This window comes from Ruditapes philippinarum, unplaced genomic scaffold, assembly GCF_026571515.1.
Source record: "Ruditapes philippinarum isolate M1 unplaced genomic scaffold, ASM2657151v2 ctg1017_1_1_1_1, whole genome shotgun sequence".
Lineage (NCBI taxonomy): Eukaryota > Metazoa > Mollusca > Bivalvia > Venerida > Veneridae > Ruditapes > Ruditapes philippinarum.
Window position 1 is genome coordinate 33,873 of NW_026859308.1, and position 14,493 is coordinate 48,365.

Genomic DNA, 14,493 nt, shown 5'->3' on the forward strand with positions numbered 1-14,493 from the left:
TTCCATAGCTCTTTTTGAATAGATCCCTTGGGTTTTTTAAAATCCCAGTGTAAAAGCACTCATACATGCAGGTACCTGGCTTTCTCCAACCCGTTTTACCTATCTATCTATCTATCTTTTGGGGGGTGCCAACCCCTCTTAAAGAGTGTTAAAAGGGAAGGTTTTACATGGTTTTAAAATTTTAAAAAACAGCTTTTTAAAAACAAGGGGAAACCGGGAACCATCCCCAGCTTTTTATTGAAAAACCCCCTTTGGGTTTTTTTAAAAAGCCCAGTGGGATTTCCTCTAGGGTAGGGGGGAAACACGAAAATGTTTTTTGAAAAAAACCCAAGGTTTTTACCCGGGTTTGAACCCCAAACCTCAAGGAAAAGAAAATTCAGTTTGGGTTAACCCAAAAGAGGGTATCGTGGCCCCCTTTAGTAACTTTTAAATTTATTTTTGAAAAACTATTTATAATATATTACTTAATCATTATAAACAATAACATTACAAAATAACAGATTTTATAAAAAAACAAGTGCTGTTTTAATATTATAGCTTTATTGAAGTTTGTGCCATAAACAAAAACTTCACCAAAAAGGATAAGGTTTTTTTCTTTGAAAATTGGAGCTATTAAAAGGGCCACTTGATTATGACATTTTTTGTCTTCAATAACAGATGGTGAAATAGTATTCTATACAAAGGATACAAAGTTCACATGTGTACTCCATTTTCTCCTGACCTTGCTGTATATTCAACGCTGAAAAATGGCAAAGAACCAAGTGAGCCGCGTCATGACAAAACCAACATATTGCGTTTGCGACCAGCATGGATCCAGACCAGCCTGAGCATCTGCGCAGTCTGATCAGGATTCATGCTGTTCGCTTACCAACTCTATTACAAGAAGAGAAACTGATAGCGAACAGCATGGATCCTGATCAGACTGCGCGGATGCGCAGGCTGGTCTGGATCCATGCTGGTTGCAAACCCATTATGTTGGTTTTGTCATGACGCGGCTCAAATTATAGTCAACATAACCTAGGGCTTCTGTGGCCAAGTGGTTTAAGGTCGTTGACTTAAAACCACTTGCCTCTCATCTCTGTAGGCTCAAGCCACACAAGTGTGTTCAGATTTTTTCATTTGAGAAAGTTCTCCAGCTTGAAGTTTAAGGATAGTTGGTGGTTCTACTCAGGTGTCCATTTGTGCCTAAAGAAATGCGCCAGTAATGCTGCTACACAACCTTATAGCTGTGTTGGTGCGACATATAACCCAACAAACAAAGAAAAAACAAAACAAAAAACAACTAAATTTGCCTCATCACTTTTATCACAGTAAATGTATATTTCCATATAGCCAGTGTTTACATTAATCCAATGTTTGGACATATTTTACAACTCAACAACAAAGTTTTCAACTAAAATAATTTAACTCTGTCAGTGTCTTAGTGAAACATTTTACTTATTTCTTCAATAAAGTCCATTAAAATTGTGTGTGTGTATCTGTAACAACTGGCATTTTCTTAATATTCTTATATGTAGAAAACAACACTTTTTGATTAAAATAGTGAAGATAGTTTCAATATTTTTAAATGGAGGTATAAAAGGTTTACGTATTAAAATTTTCATGCAGTAGAGGCTATCCCCCACTTTAAATTTAATGGGGAATTAAACCCCGTTAAATGTGCTTAAAACCCAAGGGGGGACATTGGTAGTACTTTTCATGTACATCAAAAAACATAAAAAAACTAGAGAAAGAAACATCATTTTCTTTCAGAATAAGTCTTTTCCCTTATGAAAAAGAATTGTTCAAAACGAAGCATCCACCACTTTACCCAATTTATTTTATAAATCTTTTTTAAATAAAAAATAAATTTTATTTAAAAAGGGGGGTGGCCCCGGCAAAAAATCATCAAGATGCATACACAAGTTCAAAGTCATAGTTTAAGTTATTTACATGAAACAAAAACTTCATTAATTGTCACCTTAATGCAGTAACAGGTTAAGTCCTTCTTAATTTAATAGGAGTTAACCAGTTATTGCACTAAGGTAACGATCTTATCAAGGTGCATCTACATACAATGTGTACAAGGTTTGAAGTTTCTCTGTCAATGCATTTTGTAAATTGGCCAGTTTTTTGGGTGTTTTTTTTTTGTTATTTAAGGCCCTAGTGACCTTGACCTCATCAATGTGCATCAACAGATAAAGTTAGCAATCTCATTTAAATCAGATTATCGTTTTCGCTTCATTACTCTTATTCGCTACCAAGCAAAGGGTAGTGGAGCAACAGTTACGATATGATTTTAATAAGACTGTTAAGTTAGTGACCATAAATAAAAAACTCTTTGAAAAGTGGAGCAAAAAAATGACACAAAAGGGTGGAGTTAACAGGGACTTACTTGGAAGGAGGAGCTTAAATGGTTTGATTGGTAAAGGTGACACCACTGGGTAATGAGTCGTTACATAGCCATCTGTTTCCCCATCCAAGTGAATATCAAATATCACAGATGTCTGAAAATCAAGAACAACAAAGCTTACATAATTATATTTTCACATACCATCTGCTTTTCACAACAACTACACCACCCAAGCCACTGCCTGTCTTTTACTATATAATTTAACTCCCACCAACAGCCACTCTTTTCTCAAAAAGGAAATCTTCTTCTAGAGCGGCCAGCAAAAATCTTTTTGGGGTGACTTTTCCATTTTTAAACATATTTAAATTTTTTCTTTATTGCTTTTCCTATTTTTCAACTTAAAAAATAATGGAATTCATTAATGGAAAGCCAATCTTATTTCTGTATGTAAAGAATGTATGACTATTGTACAGGAAAACTTACATTGTTGAATTAGATTTAGAATGAGAAAATTGTACATGTATATGTTTGAACACCTATGCATTTCATAAAGTTCCATTTTCTCCAAGCTAAATGCAGGAGCTGTAGATCTAATTAATGTCCTAAGTAGTCTACAATTTAAAAGTGGCTACTGAACCGGAAATCGCTTGCCAAACTGCGCGAATATAAAAGTTTTTGTTTTGGGGTTTGTTTGTTTTTTTTATTGTTTTTTTTTTTAATATAAAACTATGTTTGTCTGTGAGCATCAACAATTCTTAAGTAATGAATACCTGTACCGACATATAGATGATAACCACTTGAAAGGGTCCTGTATTCCTAATTTGTTATGTCTCTACATCTCTACATATTTCAATTACAGTAAAACTAATAAAAAATTTCATCTGTGACACAAATTCTCCAAGCAACAACTCTCTACAACAGCCATTTCTGATAATTCCAGCTGGCTGTTGTAGGGAGGTTGCATTGTAAAGCAAGTTAACTAAAAAGAGCTGTCACCCAAATGACGAATGCTCCTGAAAAGGTTTCTTAACCTTGCAGGTATTATGAAAAGATAAGGGAATCAAAGTAACTAATTGCTGAATATTGTTCTTTGTATAATTGTACGGTACCTGTAATCTCTGATTGTGATAGTATGAACCTTCAAAATATAATTGTGACCTTGACCTTTGAAGAAGGTACTTATTCCTGGATGCGACAAAATGTTGTTATGAGATAGACATTTGTGCCAAATTATTACAAAATCCCTCAATGCATGACAAAGATACAGTCTGGACATGATTGTTGTGTAAGTGGGGACACACAGACAGACGGACATGAGCCTTAGCAGCGACACATTTTCTTGATGTGGTAGACATTTGTGCCAAGTAATTTTAAAATCCTTCCATGCATGACAAACTTACAGTCGGACATGAATGTGTATCTTCAAACTCTTTTCGAGAAAATGAGTACCTTCAAACTATAAGTGTGACCTTGACCTTGAAGGTAGGAACATGAGTCTTTGTCGCGACATGTTGTCTTGATGACATTTATGCCCAGTTATTTTAAAATCCTTCGATGCATGACAAAGTTACAGCCTGGACACGAATGTGTGTAGCTATAAACTCTAATTGTGATAAAGTGAACTTCAAAATGGTAGTGTGACTTTGAAATTTGAGGTAAGGACGTGATTATTGAACGCAACACATCGTCTTGATGTTGTAGACATTTATGCCATGTTATTTTAAAATCCTTCTATGCATGACAAAGTTACATCCCAGACACAATTGTGAGTACCTATTAATTCTAATTGTGATAATGTGAAACTTCAAAATGTGAGTGTGACCTTGACCTTTGAGGTAGAGCAGTAATTCTTAAACGAGACACATCGCCTTGATGTGGTAGACATTTAAGCCTAGAATTTCAAAATCATTTGATGCATGACAAAGTTACAGTCCAGACATGAATGTGTGTACCTATTTACTCTTATTGCGACAATGTGAAACTTCAAAATGATAGTGTGACCTTGACCTTTGAGGTAGCGATGTGGTTCTTGAATGCGACACATCGTCTTGATGTGGTAGACATTTGTGCCAAGTAATTTTAAAATCCCTCAATGAATGACAAAGTTACAGTCTGGACACGAATGAAGTGGGGACGCACAGACGGACGTACTTACAAAATGGTACTTATGTGACTTTTCCTTTGATCTTTTTAGCCATTTTTAGTCACACAAGGCTTAAAAAAAGACACACAAGTAAAAACGGAATGAATAGGAACAAAGAGAATTTACTGTTACCCATTGTTCTCCAAGTCACACAATTACCTCTGGGTTTGTACGGACAGACGGATGTACTTACGAAATGGTACTTATGTGACTTTTCCTTTGATCTTTTCAGCCATTTTTAGTCACACAAGGCCTAAAAAAAGACACACAAGTAAAAACGGAATGAATAGGATCAAAGAAAATGTACCGTTACCCATTGTTCTCCAAGTCACACAAGTACCTCTGGGTTTGTATGGACAGACGGATGGACTGAAAGACGGTGCGATTGTATTATGCCTCCCTTCGGGGGCATAAAAACATTGTTTATACTATGGCTGAACCCTGTTAATACATATTATTTCTTAAAAGCATAGGAAGCCTTGGAAATTAATGATTTTTCTTCCAAAGAAAATGCAAACTTTTGCTTTATGTTTTAAAAATGGATTTAAAGCATGTTGTATGCTTATCTTGTGAAGCAAGCAGTGATTGAGTGGAATGTGAGAAGTGTGGCATAAACTACAACTTGACTAATGGCCAAAAGTTAAACAAGAGGGCTATGATGGCCCTGAAATTGCTCACCTGTATATAGGCCCCCGGGGCGAGGCCAATTTTAACCCAAGGGCTTTTATTTGAACTAACTTGGTAGACACTCACTAGAAGATGTTTCATGCTTAATATTTTAACTCTAGCTCTTTAGGTTTTTTAAAAGAACATTTTTTAAGTTTTTGCTATACCCGGGGCAGGCCAATTTTAAACCCAGGGCTCTTATTTGAACAAACTTGGTATACACCCATTAGAACATGTTTCATGCTAAACATCTGAAGTCTAGCTCTTTTGAGTTTTTTTTAAAGAAGATTTTTAAAGTTTTAACTATATTACATATAGGGAAAATCAATGACCCCCTTGGGCAGGGCCAAATTTGACCCCAGGGCTTTTATTTAACAAACTTAGTAGACACCCACGTGAAGATGTTAAAGTTTTTTCTTTTGGTTGCCATGGCAACCAGAGTTCTGCATGGAATTAAATTCTTTGAACAATTTTTAAAGGTGACCACCAATGGAACATTCCTGTGAAGTTTGGATGAAATTGGCTTAGTGGTTTATGAGGAGATGTCGTTTAAAGTAAAAGTTTAGTTTTATTTCCATTCAAATTGTAAGCATTCACTTGAAAGAATAACATCTTCAGAAACTATTTAATGAAAGGCTAACAGTGTACCTTTCACTAAAGAGTATGCTGATGGATGTTTACTCACATCAACAACAACAAAAATAATCAATACAAAGGACTTGTAAGTGCTACTTCACACATAATGTCTTTAAACTGTAACATTCGTTAGCATGTACCATGCGAGGATCAACAGGAAACTTGTTAACCGGAGAGACAATTTGCGGTAGTGTCTTTACATAATCTACACAGACATAAAGATACTTTCAAAACTTTATCCTTGGTCAGTATGAAGGCAGATGAATACTGAATAAAGCAAAAGTAGTAAACAAAGGCACCACATTGACATGGCAATATATGCCCAAATGTAAATTAGTTTCAAGAAATCAAAATTGTAACATAATCAAAAATGATCTTTAAATAAGGGCGGAGAGAACCATTGATAATGCCAAGTAATTATGCTTATGTCACAAGATTACTAAGAAAAAATTAAATACATTAAGGGAAGGTGGTGGTGGTATTGGTATTTTTCCCTCAGAGTAACAAAGAAAAGTATATATTAAAAAGAATAGACTGATTTACCTTAGAAGCCTGGTGATGTACAACAATAAGACTGTCCACCACATTTATAGCAAATCTACCGCTCATTTCCAACTTTAACACATTAGTCTTTTTAGCTGGAGCCTCCCTGAAATATAAATAGAAAACCAATTCTATATGAAATGGAAAAAAATTAGATCTTCCACTAGTGTTTTTACTAATAAATCTTAAAGGAGAGGTTTCTAAGACCAATAAAGGTTCCTCAAATATATAATTATATGCCTCGATAAGTCTGTTAATTAACTAGGCTATTATTATTATTTGAGGCATTCTGCACAGTAAACAGATCTGGTATAGTCTAATATTTCTATTACTTACTTGTGTTGTTGTATCTGGTATAAGACAACTTCCGCCCCCGCCACACCAGGTCTAGGCTGATGACGTAATACAATAATGTACAGCTGCCCATATCTGATAAGATGAAAGTAAAATAATGTACAGCTGCCCATATCTGATACTGTATGTGTATTTAAATTCCCGGAAGCAAATTTTCGCGGAAAGGTCCATTTTGGGGGTATATACAAATATTCGCGCTATTTTGAATTCGCGGAGGTGACTGCCGAAAATCATAAATTCGCGTACACCCATCAAGTTAAAAAAAATAAGGGAAATTACTCTTACACGATTAGTAAATGGTTTTCGCAAGCAGCCTTCTTTCATTTTGCATACTTTTTACTGTGGGCCTTCATAGTAATTTTCAACACCTTGTGTCAAACAATACGCTATTGTACAGAACAAAGACATTCAATTTGTCTAGCGGACAGATTATGGCAAACAAAAGAATGTCCGTTAACGTGTGTTATTTTTCACAGTTTTAAACAGCACTGAATAAGACCATAATTTTTCACCGATTTTGTTAATATGTTGACTGAGTAATTTTGTTTTGTCTTCCATGTTTTCAACAGTTAAAATCGTTTAAGTTTGTGTTGTTTGTTTGTTTAGAAAAACAAAATATAATCTGATCAGATGTCAAGACGTTTATGACCCAGACTATGAAATAAATAGCGTGATGCAATTGTATTGTTCAAACATGTATATACTTAAACAAGAATCCGATAATCATATCAGTCACACAATAATACACTAGCAAACTAATTTATATACAGAGCTGAATGTTACATGTACAGTTTTTACAACAGTTAAATCACTCTTTGAAAGCGCCACGGATACAAGACTTATGGCAGCCATGAACATACTGATATACATTGTTCTATAGATGCGCGAAAATATGACTATTAAGAAATTATTGGTGTAGAAATATTCGCGCTGAACATGAATTCGCGGATCGAATGTCACCGCGAAGATCGCGAAAATTTGAAGCCCGCAAATATTTCTACACATACAGTATGATGAAAGTAAAACTAATGTACAGCTGCCCATATCTGATAAGATGAAAGTAAAACAATGTACATCTGCCCAAATATAATAAAATGCAAGTAAAATAATGTACAGCTGCCCATATCTGATAAGATGAAAGTAAAAATTACATAACTTTTAATTAACTTTTTAGGGGCATTACAGACATACCAACTAGTAAAGGACATAACCGGCAACTTTCCAGCTTTACACGTGGATCAAGACCTCAGTTGTTCCACTGTGCATTATTTCAGGTACTTGTAACTGTCACTTCACATACTTTGGGAAAAAGGGTCTCAAATTTAACACAAACTTTTAACAAGTTCTTGAAAATAGAAAAGCAAAAAGCACTGGGAAATACTAATAAGGCTGTAAAGGACCTTAACTCAACACCATTATTTAATTTTGTTCTAAATTCTATGGGAAATTTCAAAAGACTGGGGAATTTTGAGGACCAAACTGGGGAAAAAAGAGGCTAGTTTGGTTGAGGAAGCAGCCTATATTCGGCCTCTACAAAGAAGGGTTTTTTTGCCCTGATAGCCATTCCGTCACCCTAATCCAATACACAAAAGTGAACTTTGCAAATAGTATATACGCCAGGTCTATTTGGGGGAATGAAAATACAAAATATAAATGAAATGTTTACCATACTTACATGTAAGCTATTGTGACATCTCGCTCCATCAGCGGCTGTTTTTGTTGTCTAGGAAGTGTTGGTAGATCTACTTCAAACTTTGGTAACTTTGTCATTGCCCCAGGCTTGAATAAGCAATAAAAGCACCAAGACTATCATTAGGTCATGGAAATTTTGGCACATTGCCATTTAAATGATCGTGAATATATGTTACATCTGTGTGTGAAGGTAAAAACTAAAAAACAACATTCCCTTTTGAAAAAGGAAAAAAAAATGCTCTTAAAATGAGTTTAAACAATGATAAAAGAGATAGCATATCCTTTAGGGTTTCTTCAAACAGATTCTATCATTTTGAGTTCCAAATTATGACTCCATTATTCCAACATGTCTATTCTTTTTTTTTTTCATCTTATTCCTTCTGACAGGAAATCAAATCATACAATCCAGAAAGGGTATCAAATCATAGAACCCAGAAATAAAATCAAAAAGGGAATCAAATCATAAAATCAATGAAAGGAATCAAATCATATAATTCAGATAGGAATGAAAACAACAAAAAAGAACCAAGAAAGGAAATCAAAGCAAAGAATCCAGAGAGGGAATCAAATAAAGAATCAAGAAAGGGAATCAAAAAATAGAATCCACATTAAGGGATTAAATCATAGAATTCAGATAGGGAGTATATAACAGAATCCAGACAGGGAATCAAATAACAGAATCCATAAAAGAAATCCTATAATAAAATTCAGACAGGGAATCAAATCAAAGCATCCAGCTGGGAATCAACAATAGTGTACAGTTTCTATGGGTATGAAATTTTTGTTTTGTTGGACATGAAATCAATCTAAAAGACTTTCAATCCCATACACGTATATCTAATTAGCATCACAGAAAACATGTTACTCCCAGGCATTGAACTTCGATTCACCTCACACAATTGACAGATTCCTACTGAGTTAAGGATGCATGCTCGACAAAAATAAGTGAGTCAGTCACATCATACAGTGTATGAATTCCGGAACTTCTTTCTTCCTGAACTTCTCCCTTCTACCTATAGATGCTTGCAAAGCTCATGATCTCAAAGTACCAAAATATCACCTTTTTTTTTCGCTGATTCTTACATTTTTCATATATTATTGTATATTATAAATCAGTGTGAAGAGATTAACTAGATGGCAAGACTTAAGCAAATAATCATTCCAGCGCCCTGTCCGGTATAAACCGAATAATGGTACAGTTAAAAGTGTGGTACTCCAACACTTTTTGTAGTCTCACTCCTATTTTCTATGTTCATACATATGAATTCTGGAACATTTTGGATGATTTTTTTTTTTGCATTTGCATTCTTAGCATTTCGAATGTTTGTGTTTACCAGACCTTTCAAGAAGGAAAACACTGGTGTGTGGCAATTATGGTTTTATGACACAATATAGGGTTAACACCCATTTTTCGTGTTATAACATCTGCAGAGTCCCGAGGAACAGTTGGTGCTCGAGCCCGGTAGGGCGAGGGCTCCAACAGTTCCGAGGGACTCTGCAGACTTTATAACACGAAATAAACGTGCGTTGACGCTATTATAGCATAAAATTTTAAAAAAAGATTCATGATGTATATTTAATACAAAACACATACATTAAATCCTTGTGCTTGGACGGTATTTATTCAATTCTACATGTTTTACGTATGCGTTTTATTTTTCCGGGGCCAACTACTTGGGAAATTCAAATGCTCAGAACCGTTCGAAAATTCAAATTTAAATTGATTTAACAAAGCTTATCATTGGATATTTATTAACTCAAAAAAACAAAACAACAACAAATTACTCTGCCCAAGACAAAACATGATCCTCAGAAATTCTTAGAATGATTTCAGATTGACGGTAGATAAAAGATCAGTGACATCAGAATCGTTTTTTTTTTTCAAGCTCACAAGTTTATAAAAGAATATCAGGCACTAAACATTATTCTCTTAAAGAAATATAAAGAAAAGTTATCAATATAAACATCAATAAAACAACATTTTCTCATATTCATTTTGTGTTATCTTGTTTTGTAAGTTAATTTGAGGGTTAAACTGAACGACATTTATTTGTTTACAGTTTGACAACTGTCCGTTTCTTAGAAAGGGCGACAACCAAGATTAGCGGCGATGTCTATACGCCGTATTTCCAGCATAGATACTTGAATGCTGCTCGCGTTATGCAATTGAGGCCCTCGAATCAATAATTTCAATATAACACTCTGGCAAACAGGCCAAATCGTCATTTTTTTGTCTGTTTACTTGGCCCTGTATGTATTGCGCAAAGGTAAAACCGGGCTATAACAAGAGTGCGTGACTATGTTAACACATGGTTTTGGTCCCGTTATAACATGGGCAAAAGGGGGGAAAATATCCGATTTTAGGCTATAATAGGAGTTGAACATTTGCCTGTGAATCAGAAACAACGTTAAAAGATATAACAACTTTAATCCATAGAACAACAATGTTTGCATTTTATAAAGAATCAGTTGGGAGGTAATCATTTTATCAAGTGAAAATATTTCTGAAAATCAGGCTAAAATTGTACTTTGGCAAACAGGAAAAATGGCAAGAAATTCCACAAGACTTTTTTCATCTTTCTTTGCTGTTTTTTTTCCAGTTTTTATTTACATGGATTTATTCTTACATTTCATTTTTTAACAACATGTGTTTATATTATATAAAGGGCACAATTGAAATCTTTTAATACATATATCATGATGTTAACTAATAACATTGAAATATCACGAAAATTGTATATAATTTCCTGAAATTTGCATTGAGATATCAAGTTCCTTTAAGGATCAAGGTTGTATGTCAAAATGAATCGCTTGTCTAAATGTTGTGTCTAGTAATAAAGAGGCAAATGTTACGGCTAAACTTTTCTACAAAGCAGACGGAAAAACATTCAAATTAGACAGATGGACAAAGAGAAAGAAATACAATACAACCCAACACTCTCCAATATATCAATGAAGGGGCATAAGAATGTATAAAAAAAGGCTAAAAATAATCAACAACTTACATTAAAATATACAGGCTGCAGATTGTTGGCCAGTTGACCAGTAGCTACCAATAGGAGTCCGCCCTCGCTTCGTGACTGAGTAGAAAATATAATAATAAAATAACTAGAAATGTGTCCATAACACACGGTTGCCCCCAGCCCACCACTGATCTGTCAATCTTATGACTCTAGGTCAAATATTTTTTGAAAACTAAAAATCTTTTACTAAGTAAAGGGCAAGAACTTTACAAATACTGAATAAATCCACAAGCAAACCCCAAGGTGCATAAGTACACATGCTGACCAACATTCTTGTAAACTTTCAGGCCTACAAGTAAAATACTTTTTGAGCTATGCATGAACAAGTTGAAAATTGCAAATTTATACTACTGTAAGTCAAGGGGAATAACTCTAATAAAACTGAAAAAAATCCACAAGCAAAGTCCCAGGTGCATAGCTTCACAGTGATGTGAATCATTATTCCTGTAATTTAGTGATGTTTATCATTATTCCTGTAATTTAGTGATGTTTATCATTATTCCTGTGAAGTTGGTTGATTCTAACTCAAGCACTCAAGGAACAAATAACAACATAATGAAACGGTTTTTACTAAGTCAAGGGAAATAACTCTACAAATACTAGATAAATCCCCAAACGAAACCCTAGGTGCAAAACTAAATATGCTGAGCAACATTCCCGTAAGGTTTAATGACTCTATGTCAAATCCTTTTTGAGTTACATGCAACACAAGTTGAAAATTGCAAAAATTTTCTAAGTCAAGGGCAATAACTCTAAAAATACTAAATAAATCCAGACGAAAATACCCAGGTGCACAACTACACATGCTGATCAACATTCCTGTAAAGTTTCATGACTCTAGGTCAAATACTTTTTGAGTTACGTGTGACACAAAAGAGAACGGACAGCCGGACGAACGGACGGACGGAGAAGGGTAAATCTAAATGCCCACTACTAAAGTGGGGGCACAATAAAACTAGGCATTCATTGTCATATAAAAATTATTCTTTTTGACACAGTTAAAAAAGTTATTTCAGTTGATTCTGCAGAATATATATACATGTATAATTGTAAATGTACCTATAAAAGAAGCATCTATATTTACATTATAATCAAGACATTACTTGACACCTGTTAAATTTGTGTTATGGGTATCAAAATACAATATCTGAGCTACCAACAGTAAAGAGCCTGGTCAGTCTGTGCCACTGTGATGGCTGGCCTGGCTCTAGGTTTTTTTGTGGGGATGAGTTTTACATCGCCCCAACACAGTATAAGTCATATGGAGACTTTCCAGCTTTACTGGTGGGGAAGACCTCAGGTGCCCTTCCTTGTATTATTTCAGGCATGAACGAGCATCTGAGTAGAGTAGAACCATCAACGTTATTTAAGCTAGTTAGATAGCTTCTTCACATTGAAGAATCCAGCTTCCATGTCAGGATTCAAACCCACAGTGGTGAGGGGCAAATGGATTTAAATCAACAACCTTAATCACTCGGTTACAGACTTCTGGTCTGGCTATATCCCGGTGCCAAATGTTACCATTATCACTTCCAGTTCGGGCAAAGTAGGGGTTTATACAACAGTCCCTACCTTTCCGGCCTCTGTGGATGAGTGGTTAAGGTTGCTGACCTAAAATCACTTGTCCTTGTGTAACACCCACCTGAGACAAGAATTGTTTAATGTGAGGTATATAAGTGTACTCAGGTGCAATCTCATGCCTTAAATAATATTCTAAGAGGGATACTCAAAGTGTGCCTGCACCAGTAAAGCTGTAAAAATGCCATACAACCTTCACAGTGTCTGCAGTTCAATTTTTAACCTTTGACCAACCTTTTAGTATGACCTTGACCTTTGAAGTAGCAATCCGGGTTTTTTTTACTCTTGGCATCATCTCAGAATGGTAATCATTTATTCTAAGTGATTCTATAAACTTTTTTGGAGAAATGCTGACATTTTTAGTTTGTTTTGTTTGTTTTGGGTTTTACGTCACACCGACACAGTACAGTAAAAACCCGCTTTAAGACCACCCCGTTTTTGAGACCAACCCGCTAATACGAACGATTTTTTAAAGACCCGATTTTTTTATTCTTTATTTTAATGGTCGCTAACCCCGATTTTGAGACCACCCCGTTATTCCGTAATACGACCAGTAAATTCAGTCCCATTTCGTAAATTCTGTACGTTTGGAAACCCATTAATACGACCGCGGGCACTTTCTCACCTTGATATTGACATGCATGTATATTGCTGAAAGCTTTTTGACACGTGATGTAAACAACGGTTGTCCTAGTTTTACGACATTTAACGACATCCAATTTACGGCGGAGGTCAAGGTTACTTTGTATAAAATCCGGAAATGATCAATAATATTGTCGATAATTTCTTAGTTTCACACCTTTAAAGTCATAACTGGAGGGTTAAAACAACAAAATATTGAACAAAAAACTTTCAATAAGTTTTTTTTAGAGGTGTTGCCGCTATCATTATCTCTTTCGTTCCACAATTTTAAACAAACATAAACATGATACGATTAGGTTTTTGAAGTTGTTATCGGCGATGAAAACTGTGAAAATAATTAAAGGTTAATTGTTCGGTGTGCTTTGTAGTAAAATGGTGATTTAATTGAGTAAGATGTGTCATTCTTTTAACAAGAATGAAAAAATATGTTTGTGTTTAAAGACATTCATAATACATTTTGTACCTCTAAAGAAGTTTGAAAATTTTATAATGTTAAAAAGTGAAATGAAAAAAATAAATGAAAATAAAAAAAATAAAAGTGTATGCTTTATATCTTCTCATTTGAAATAGGTTAGCTCAGAAATAAACATGTGTACAATACATGGTATCCTGGTTTTCTGTTTGACCAAACTCATTAATGAGACCAACCCGCTATAAAGACCAGATTTGTAAAGTCCCTTCATTGGTCTCATTAGCGAGTTTTTACTGTATAGGTCATTTGGCGATGTTCCAGCTTTACTGGTGGAGGAAGACCTCAGGTGCCCTTCCATGCTTATTTCAGGCACAAACGGGCACCGGAGTAGAACCACAAACGTTCCGTAAGCTAGCTGGATAGCTTCCTCACATGAAAAAATCCGAAGTCCCTGTTGGGATTCGAACGTGAC

General features: G+C 34.9%; 1 protein-coding gene across 1 annotated transcript in view; it reads right to left on the reverse strand.

Annotated features, from left to right (window-relative positions):
* Positions 1 to 14,493, reverse strand: part of LOC132756024 (regulator of MON1-CCZ1 complex-like) — a 61,621-nt gene that overhangs the window by 33,442 nt on the left and 13,686 nt on the right. The window contains exons 7-12 of the mRNA XM_060746983.1: positions 11,372 to 11,446; positions 8,350 to 8,453; positions 6,657 to 6,749; positions 6,321 to 6,426; positions 2,375 to 2,486; positions 689 to 739 (exon numbers count right to left, since the gene is read on the reverse strand). Of these exons, the coding sequence (XP_060602966.1) occupies positions 689 to 739; positions 2,375 to 2,486; positions 6,321 to 6,426; positions 6,657 to 6,749; positions 8,350 to 8,453; positions 11,372 to 11,446 (541 nt within the window). The remainder of the gene's footprint in view (positions 1 to 688; positions 740 to 2,374; positions 2,487 to 6,320; positions 6,427 to 6,656; positions 6,750 to 8,349; positions 8,454 to 11,371; positions 11,447 to 14,493) is intronic.